At 37.7% G+C, this 10,715-nt stretch overlaps 1 protein-coding gene across 1 annotated transcript in view; it reads right to left on the reverse strand.

Moving 5' to 3' along the window:
* LOC136833296 (uncharacterized) overlaps positions 1–10,012 on the reverse strand; it is a 34,475-nt gene extending 24,463 nt beyond the window's left edge. Inside the window, exons 1-7 of the mRNA XM_067095235.1 lie at positions 9,703–10,012; positions 7,065–7,182; positions 6,431–6,514; positions 5,344–5,524; positions 4,513–4,592; positions 2,558–2,729; positions 1,075–1,212 (exon numbers count right to left, since the gene is read on the reverse strand). Coding sequence (XP_066951336.1) covers positions 1,075–1,212; positions 2,558–2,729; positions 4,513–4,592; positions 5,344–5,524; positions 6,431–6,514; positions 7,065–7,148 — 739 coding nt within the window. The 5' untranslated portion in view covers positions 7,149–7,182; positions 9,703–10,012. The remainder of the gene's footprint in view (positions 1–1,074; positions 1,213–2,557; positions 2,730–4,512; positions 4,593–5,343; positions 5,525–6,430; positions 6,515–7,064; positions 7,183–9,702) is intronic.
* Between the last annotated feature and the right edge of the window lie 703 nt (positions 10,013–10,715).

Genomic DNA, 10,715 nt, shown 5'->3' on the forward strand with positions numbered 1-10,715 from the left:
GTGTTTAGAGCTGCTATCATACACAGGCCAGCCCCTCTTATCAATGGTTCCTACAAGTATGCAAAATAAAGGTACCTTGGTCAGAACTTGAAAACAGCACTGTTATTTTTGATGGTGCAGGTACCCAGCTGTGTTCATAAATTTATTCAACCATCTTGCAGTCATGCCTGTACTCTCATGCATTTGACAAAGAGGATTTGAATGAGGGTGAAACTGGAGGGGCAAGGCAAATGAACAATAATGGGCAGTTAGAAGGGAACAAAAGAAAGTAAAGGGTCAACAACGCAGCTGGGGACCATAAGGACACAGCAAAGCACCCTAAAAATTTCCATACATTTTAAAACAGAATTCATGTTTCAGTTCAAACTACCAACCGGTGTTAAACCTCTAAATTGTGGTAGCGAAGGTGAGAATTCTTAAAAGTCCAATCCACAACCTAATCACAAGTTCAGGTCCAAATCTATTTAAGATGGTTCTGACAGCCTGACAATATTGCGACTCTTCTAATCTTGGGCTCTAGCATTATGCATCCCTTTTTCATTATAATTTACCTTTCACTCATTCTTGTCTCTGTACATCTTTATGATTCTGTTTTGTGAATTACTATTCCTAATCTTTCCCTTTACTCCTTAATTTTAATAATTCACAATAATGAAGGCTGCATGGTATTATTCTAAAACACTTTTGTTTTCATTGGGAATTAAGATTTAAAAACTTATGGCTCTTTGGTATATACTGTGGGTCTACTCTTTGTGATCAAAGCATTTACATCATTCATGCAGAGCTATTCTGTTGCATCCACAATCGAGGATATTATCCTTCAGGTAAGGACTCTACGTCCAACTATTCTCTAAAATGTCAGCTGGTAAAACCACATAAACCAAACTTTTCATGTAGAAGTTGTTATTTCCAAAATACCCAAAGTACACACAAACAAAAGAAGAAGAAAAAATACACCTTCAATTTATACAACTACGGTACAGGACTCACGATCTCTTGTAGCCAAATAAGAAGTCTATAAGAACTTTACAAAGCAAACAGAGTCCACCATTAGACATTTAATTTAAAAATTACCTCCCATTTCCTTTTTGTACTGATCCACCATTCTCTCCAGCTGTTTGGTGTATTCATCAGAGGCACCAGGCACAGTTGTTGGTAACGAAGACATGGACAGCTGCTTCCGAGGCATTTTGAAAGGACTTTCATCTGGATCTGCAAGACAAATAACCACCTTAAGATTCAACTTGAAATTAAAGACCACTGTTTAATCAAGTATTTTAAGAAAAATGATACTTAAATGATTCCATTAGAGTAACAGCACTTAGCTGTATAAGTATTACTGTCATGAACACTGGCATATGGAGCATTTTATTTATAAATAGTGCACCATGAATTCACCAGAGAATTACAAATTAAAAAAAAAAAAAGAGGTTCTTAAGAAAATTTACCATATTTAAGACTGCAGGAACCAAATAGTTCTTGGTAACAAACTCAAACTCTATGTGGAAATTTTAGTCATTCTAAAGGGGCAAATCAAACACTGAGCTGGATGAAAAGTTTTGGACATAAATCATACATGACAGATGCTATATCCGAAAGACTCTGTCAATTTGAAATATCATTATCATTATTCAGAAGATAAACCCCCTATTCATATGGAACAAGCCTACAGGGGCCATTGACTTGAAATTCAAGCTTCCAAAGAATATAAAGGAGTTATAGAAAATAATAGAAAATACAGAAAGAACAGCAGTCATTACAAAAGAAAAAGATAAATGAATAAATTATTAAACACACAGATAAAAATATACACAAATTGGTAAAATAAAAGGTGAACTATTTCATGGTAGTAATGCACTGCATCTTAGCTTGAACTTTTGTGATTCTAAAGAGTATTAGGAGTAAGATGGCAAGATGGTGAGAAAAGATACCTATACAGAAATCATTTTAGTCCATGTGTAGATGAGATCATGCACGGGTGGGGATGTCTAGGGCATTTCCTTCACACCACCCTAGAGAGAACAGTATTCGACAGTAACAGGCGGGCTCCTGTAGGCACCAGAAGAGTTGGACAAACCAGACCTACAGCACTTGAATGAGAATTGAAATGGGAAACTGGACATGAAGGCTTGTGGAAATGAAAGGATGGGAGACAAGACTGGCGGAATTCCGTGAGACCTTCTGAGTTGCATGGACTGGGTGTGATGATGATGATAAACCTGATTATAAATGGAATAGAATAGAATACAGAATTTAGGTCAAAGGCCAAGCACTGAGGTCATTCAGCACAGAAACAGAAACTGACTATAAAAATGTTTGAAAGGTGTAATAGGAGGAAAACCTCACAGTTGCACTACGAAACAATTCTTGGGAGAGGATGGAAAGAAAGATGGATGAAAGAGACAATGAAGATAAAGTAAAGGGGTTAGCTAGGGGCCAAAGGTGCACTGACAGCCCTACCCCCTACTGATATAATAAATGGTGAAAACTCATTAGGCAGTGCTACTGCAAAATTTAAATCTCAATTTTCCAGTTTATGTAGTGAACATTCACTTACCATTCTTGGACAAGACTGGCACTTTGAAGGGATTTCCATCACTTGTCTCCAAGGCTTTCTTCACAGGAGTTTTCATGCCTGAACGCTGAAGGGGACGGATGCCGCTGTCGCCAAAGCTTCCCCAGAAGCTGTCGGAATCATTACCAACAGAAGATGATCTGCCCCTCTGAGACTGAAATACAATGCACAACTTCTTTTATAAGAACAGAATGCTTATCTCTACGACAAGAGAAAATAAAAACTGCACAGAAAAACTAACATTTACACATAGAAGATACAAAAAACAATTTAGGCCGAAGGCCAAGCACTGGGACCTATGAGGTCATTCTGCGATGAAAGGAAAATTGAGAGTAAGAGGTTTAAAATGTGTAACAGGAGGAAACCCTCGCAGCTGCACTGAAACATTAGATGAGGCTGGAAGTAAGATGGAAGAATATGAACAGAGGTACAGTAAAAGGAATGAAAGGAGCTGCAGGTAGAGGCCCAAGGGATGCTGCAAAGAACCTCAAGTAATGCCCACAGTAGGTGCACAGATGGCATTACCCCTTTATGGGGTCACTGATGACATTACCCCCCTATGGAGTATATTTACATGTAGGCATACCTAAATTGATGATATGATTATGAGGTAGTTTGATATGATCACTAGGTCAAAATACTTGACCCTCAGAGGGTTGACCAAGATAAAAGGGATGATTTGACATGCAAATCAGTGCCATGGTGCCACAAAGAGGAATTCGCCTGCACAATTCATCTTAATTATGAAACCCTAAGCATGCCTCATAAACCAGATTACAGTTATATTGACTAGAACATGGAAAAAAAAAAGAGGTACAACTTTAACATACAATAAACACTTAGTGCCATTTCAGCGGGTTGCAATCCCACTTTCCGGCACCATACACTACTGCTTCTACTTACCCAAAATCCCTCATTTTTTATTTCTATCTTCACTTTACTAGACTTTTCTTTGCTACTTCTGAAGTTTGCCTAGTGAATGAACAAACTTTTAGGCATGTGTATGACTGCTAACGCTGAATAATAGTACAAGCTACTTCTTGATTTCTATTCTGATGCTTTGAAATAGTAACAGTAAAAAAATATCAGAGACAGTTATATACTGATAAGCAACCTGGAGACAAATTATCACTGTTCTTACGATATCAATAGCAAAATATCTTCCAAAAGAATTAACACTTTTATAATATTCAATTTGTATGAAAATGTTTTCAGATCTAATGGTACACCAATGCTTACATGATTCTTCCCACTCTAATCTACTGCAAGCAAAACACAAGCATAGCTAGCGTACTATACAATGATGAATAAATCATTAATTATATTCCTTTATTTTTCTCTGCTTTGCCAGTTTTTTCATGTCCTTACCTTCTTGTTTTGCTTTACTTACTAAACGATATCTTCAATTACTTAATCATCATCACGGTCTAGAATCTCAAGGAGTTAAATGTGATGATTTGGTGAAGACAGAAAGTCCAAACTGGACAGAGGTGATATGCTTTTCAGATCTATGGTGGTGATCATTGTACATCTTGCTGTCTGGGACTGGAATATAAAATTTAGGCCACAGGCCAAGTGCTGGGACCCGTGAGGACATTCAGGGCTGAAACTGAGAGTAAAGATGGTTTGAAAGGTGTAATAAGAGGAAAACCTTGAAGTTGCACTCTGACACAACAGTTCAGAGAATGTGGAAAGAAAGCTGGAAGAGAGAGAATATGAACAGAGGTCAGTAAAGGAAGGAAAGGTGTTGCAGCTAGGGGCCGAACAGACGCTGCAAAAAAACTTAACTAATGCCTAAAGTACACAGTATGAGGTGCACTGACAGCACTGCCCCACTATTGTTGGGGATCTTGCTTTCTGGAAACGAATTTTTCAATACTGTTCAGATACAAGATTTTGCATAACTGGATTCCAAGTCCACAACATTGATAGCTTACCTTAGCTTCTTTTAAATCCGACTGCAGCTCATTCCTTTCTCGTTCCAGGATCTCAATTTTTCCGCGAAGGGATTCTAATTCTGTGTGAACAAAAGAAAAAAGTAATGCTTAAGACCTACATAAATAAGGAGTCAAAATACAAGCATAGCCTACTACCCAAAAAGAACTGTCATCTCTTTAGCACACCAATACCTAAACCTAAATTGATCTCCTAAACATTTGAAAACAGATACAGCTACTTTTACCAAATCTGCTCGTTCCAAAATAGGGAAACTACAATGGCATTAAGTTGCACTGCCCAGTTTTCATAAATAATGCACTGTACAGTACTTGGTACCAATGCTAATAATATATATATTAATAAAAAATAAGATGGAGCATATCAGCAAAAGGTTCATTGATTATTTCAGTTATTACATACATATGGATTTAAATGTGTAATAATTTCAAGCAGAGATGTATACATTTAACTACTTCCCACTGGGGATGCCCAGATACCGTACAATCATTTACTCAACATACATAATCATGTAAATAGAGAAACATTAAAAGGTTAATATACAGGTAAAGGAGTATGAAAACTGATAATGGGTAAGAATGCCATAGCTTAGCAGTAGAAGAAAACAAAATATCACAGGAAAATCACCTTGCAAACAGACATCGCCCAACTTCCAATATATGGGATTACAAAAATACTTTTAACAAAAAATAATGCAATCCAAAAATTCCATCTTGAAGTAATACTAATAAGAGAACCCAAACACTCGATTATACCCCCACCCCAAAAATTGCTGATGCCTTGAATCTGTAGAAAGAATCAGTTCACGTCACCTGCTTGTAAGGAAGTCTGATCTTGCAAGACTGCAGGTCTTGGGGGCGGCATCATTGTTATGCTGGAGGTGGCGTGGTCATGCTGTCCTTTCTGCAACTGGAGCTGAAGTTGTTCGCAGCTGTGAGACAGCTGTTCAATCTCCTTCTGAAGGACTTGCCTTTCCTTGACGCCATCTTCTGCCTGAAGATATGAAAAAAACATTCTTTAAACACAGGACTGTTTTGCTTTCTATTATAAAGATGACGTATATAAACTGGACTATTTTGCTTTCTTTTATAAAGAAGGTTTAAAGAAACAGGACTATTTTGCTTTCTTTTACAAAGAAGGTTTACTGAATAAGTGTGCACTGTCAACAGTACTCTGTAAACCTGAAGACTACTGCCATGGCCTGGTTCCAGCCAGTCGCCAACTGGAATATTCAGTCTTTTGTTTATTTCTCTGTATATGTTCATGATATTTACAATCTTTTGTTTAAGATTTTACATTCATCCACAAAGGGCTGGCTCTAAACACTGCACCCATTTTGCATGTAAACTGGTAGCTACTGGGCCAGGCACACTAGTAGTCTTCAGTTTCACTAATTACCCTCCAAATGGTTACAGTACTGTCATGGAAAACCAGAATATCCACATACATAACCCAGTTATATATCTGATGCACGACACAAGGAAGAAAACTACTTGAAGAAGACGAGGACCTTGAATTACCGTCATACAAGACAAGAGAAGCGTCTGCAGAATACTTCCACAGATTCTAAGCATTGGTGATTGCTCACCCTTGTCGTTGGCCAAATGAGCTTAAAATGAACAAAAATCAAAAAAGTAAGCTAAACAAGGAATGGAATATAAAATTTAGACCAAACACCAAGCGCTGGGACCTGTAACGAGTAATATGAAGCAATGGTACCATAACAGAGAGTATAAGGAAAGAGGTCCAGTAAAAGGAATGAAAGTCAAACAAAACACTCCACAGTTTTTTCAAGCACTCATCAGTTCTAAAATCTAACAGGAAATTCTCATTTTCAAAATTCCGCAAAATATTCCTATCATTTTTACAGAAACATGAATTTCTAGGGCCACTACATACCTTTCTTTTCTGCTTTTCTAATGCCTGCTGGAGGGTATCTAATTGATTCTGCTTCTGCAATTTTTCCTTCTGAAGTTTCTCTACCTGAAATAATCATGTGAAAGTCAGTGGGGTTGACTTAACCATGATTCTTTATTTATATTCCAAAGGTAATTCCATAGAAGAGCAATATACAGGTGAGATAACTTGCAAAATTTACCAAAATAATGTGAGAAACTGATTGTCTTTTATGTTTTAATGCAGAAAAGCTCAGAGGGACACCATGTTTAGTACCAGCACCTTGGGGATTCAACATAAAAACATATGCACAAGACAGTAAATTTCTTACATTGTTTCATTAAATTTCTCAAGTTATTTCACCTGTACTGTATCATTTATGCACACCCTTTCCTATAATGTTCAGTGAACAAATTTCATTAATATACAATATCTTCTTACAGAGCCATTCCTTAGAAATACCCTTTGAAATTCTCAATTTCCTAATTTTTTTTTTTAAACTTTCAATGAATTTTTTTACAAATCCAAATAAAAAATAGTTCCTTTCTTGTTTAATACCCTTTCCTTCAAAGTGTATACTTATATATCTGAACAGACAGCTGAATAAACGTATTAAAAGAGAGAAATGTCAGATGACCTTGTCCTCCAGATCCTCCACTTTACTCAGGGCAGACGATGACAGATTCTGCTTCCATTCCGAGGAGGAGCTGAACCAGCTCATTGTGAATACCTGTCCCCTTTATCAATTTTTGCACCTGTTACAAAAAAAAAAGACAACAATTAGCTTTCAAGTTACAAACTGATAATAAAAACAGCAACAGAAAGAAGATGAACCCTATTCATATGGAAGAAGCCCACCACATGAGCCACTGACTTGAAATTCAAGCTTCCAAAGAATATTTTGTTCATTAGAAAGAAGCAACACTTAGTGAAAAAGAAAAATTAAATTAAATTAAGAAATAGATAAATATATAAGTAAATAATTAAAATGGAAGGAAAATTGTTTTAAGGAAGTGATAGCCCACACAATATTAAACTGAATGTCTTCTTTGAGAGCAATATGGAAAACTAATGTCATAGACAACTGAAAACAATTTCCACATTTTACCAATACAGTAAGTACCTCCATTTAACAGACAATTTACGGGTCTGGCTTTCTGACAAGACTTAACAAAGTCTGTTAAATAACAAAGTTCCTACAGCATAGCCGACACTCGCGTATTCTCTACATATCTTACCGCTGCCAGTAATTCCAAAGTTCCTAACCTAAATTAACCTATACTTGAAACCTGACATTCAAGGGGTTTACTTGACACTGAATTAAAGATATTTATCTAATAACATATCACATTAAGATAATGGCAGGGGGAAAAAAAATACTGCAGCTGATAAGTTAAAAAAAAAGTCTGTTAAATAGCTCCAAGCTTAGACTATGCCACCTAAATACCTCTAGGCTTAAGCTAGGCTTAGGCTGGGCCACCTAAACAGTTCTAAGCTTAGGCTTGGCCCCCCTAAATAGTTCTAGGCTTAGGCTTGGCCACCTAAATACCTCTGGGCTTAAGCTAGGCTTAGGCTAGGTCACCTAAACAGCTCTAGTCTTAGGCTTGGCCACCTAAATGGCTCTAGGATTAGGCTAGGACACCACAATGCCTCTAGTCTTAGGCTTGGCCACCTAAATGGCTCTAGGATTAGGCTAGGACACCACAATGCCTCTAGTCTTAGGCTTGGCCACCTAAATGGCTCTAGGATTAGGCTAGGCCACCTATACAGCTCTAGGCTTGGGCTCGGCCACCAAAATATCTCTAGGCTCACGCTAGGACACCTAAAGCCAGGCCTACTCATAGCAAATAGTTTAGACCTAACCTGACTTTGGCTGCTATGCCCTTACCTGGCAGGGGGTTTGGGGGGCTTTGCCCCTCCTGAAGCACCCTCCTGCAAGTAACCTTGACCATTTAAGTACTGTACATGGAATGGTCTACCCTACCCCTTTGTGGCAGTAAAAAGATCGTTTCCAGTCCGAACTCCAATACCCATACCCTGGTATACTGACTGTAAACACGGCATAACAGTGATTTATCACTGTTTCTGTGTTTAGTACTAACTAGCATAACAGTGGGTCATCTACAATGTTTAAATCATGTTTAGTACTAGCCCCTGAGGGTCAAATGTATTTTGCCGTGATTAGTACTAGCCCCTGGGGGATCAAATATCCCTGCAAATGTCCCGTCAAGTGTATTTCGCAGTGTTTAGTACTAGCCCCCGGGGGATCCAACGTCCCTGCAAATGTCCCCAAGTGCATTTTGTGAAATTGAAACTTCCAATAATCCTCAATTTTTCCATATAGGCCTATTTTAATTATTATTGTGATAAATAATAGTTGGCAAGAAGTACGCACATAGGCCTAAATTATTTTTTTCATTTTTTTACGAAGACTCGACAGATAAAAGAGGAAATCGACTACAGATGTCCGGACCAGAGACGAACATGGATAATGTTCGTTTCCGGTCCGAACATCCCTACCCAGCTCTTAATTACAGCTTTCGTACCTTCATTAAAAAATGGAAAAATATTCTAGGCCTACGCACATAATTCTCACAAACTAATATTTATCGCAATAAAAAATAAAATACATGTAAATGATTGAGGATTTGACAGTTGGTGGACATCTGATTCCCCGAACATTATCCCCAACCACCCACCTCCTGCATAGGCCTATGGGATGATGAAGATAGACTTAGGCCTAGTTAAGCCCCATTCTAAAAGTCTAAAGTCTAGCCTGGCCTACGACGTTCAGGCTGGCCTAGCCCTTCCAATCACCTCAGTGCAGCCGACCCTAAGCCTAATTAAGGCAGGACATTCGACTTAAGACATGAATGTCATATGACGAGTCTCCATCAGGCCTGTATCGTAGGCCTATATCGTAAGTATATCGTAAGTCTACGCCTAAGAAGGAGCCTGTTTCGAGTCCACCGTCCGACATTAAACGAACAGATAGTTAGATTTTCATTATAAATACGAATTCAAAGGGAGATCTGGATCAAAATCAATCATTTTACGCCGTAATATAGGCCTATTGACGCCTACGTCCATAGGCCTGTAAACTTAGGCGATCCCGACGGAGCTTCGCGAAAGCCCTCAAATATCCATAAATATCACCGAAATTACGGTTAAATGACCAATAGAATTAAAGCTTAACAACTAACAAAGGTTCTGGCTGACGCACGGCGCCGTAAAATTAAAATAATTGGGTTAAATAAGGGAAATAATGGACTCACTTCAGCTTCCGATGGTCGGCCATGTCTCTTCCCCCGATTCAAAATACCAACAACAACATCGGGGGCGAACGCCATTGGCTGCAGAGGTGCCAACGCTCTCTTTTATTTGGTCGCTTTATTTTCGCTGTTATCTTTCTTTTTCACCCGCGTAATAGATGTTATTTTATATGGTTTTTATTTATTTATACAGTGGAGTCTATGACGGGCTTTATAACGCCGTATATAACGGTCAGTCGCCGACCGTCATTGACGGTAGAGTTGCCAGCGGTCAATGAACGGAAGGTTTTATTTTTGTATATTTCGTCGATCTGTCGCATTTAAAAGATTCAGCTTTATGTAGTTGTTATGGTAGATTAAACTGGTATTTGCCATATATATATATGTATATATATATATATATATATATATATATATATATATATATATATATATATATATATATAAACGGAACTAAGCTGAGAAGAATTTGGTATTTGTGTATTCCTTCGATCTGTTGTATTTAAAAGATTCAGCGTTATGAACGCAATTTAATTATTACGGTAGATTAAGCTGGACTTATGTCATATATATATATATATATATATATATATATATATATATATATATATATATATATATATATATATATATGCTCCCATTATGTGCTGAAAATGTGTGGGAGCATTACAGATGTTGTAAGAGGTGCAAACGAAACGAGCTGGTATAAAAGTTACTGCTACTTTATTACGTTGTTTTAGATTTAGCTGGCCTTGTGCCAGCACGGGCTCTTGCTTCTAGAGCAGCCCGTAACATACTTTATTACGTTGTTGTTGTTTTAGATTTAGCTGGCCTTGTGCCAGCACGGGCTCTTGCTTCTAGAGCAGCCCGTAACTCTATGTTGATGATGAGTCTGTGAGATGGGTAGGTTAATGAAAACTTTATTATGATACATGAAAGTGATTTTGGTGGGGGTGAAATTTTGAAATGAAAAGATTCAACAGGCAAGGTTGCAACCTCTTTGAACCCTAAGGTAC

This window comes from Macrobrachium rosenbergii, chromosome 51, assembly GCF_040412425.1.
Source record: "Macrobrachium rosenbergii isolate ZJJX-2024 chromosome 51, ASM4041242v1, whole genome shotgun sequence".
NCBI classification, from domain to species: domain Eukaryota; kingdom Metazoa; phylum Arthropoda; class Malacostraca; order Decapoda; family Palaemonidae; genus Macrobrachium; species Macrobrachium rosenbergii.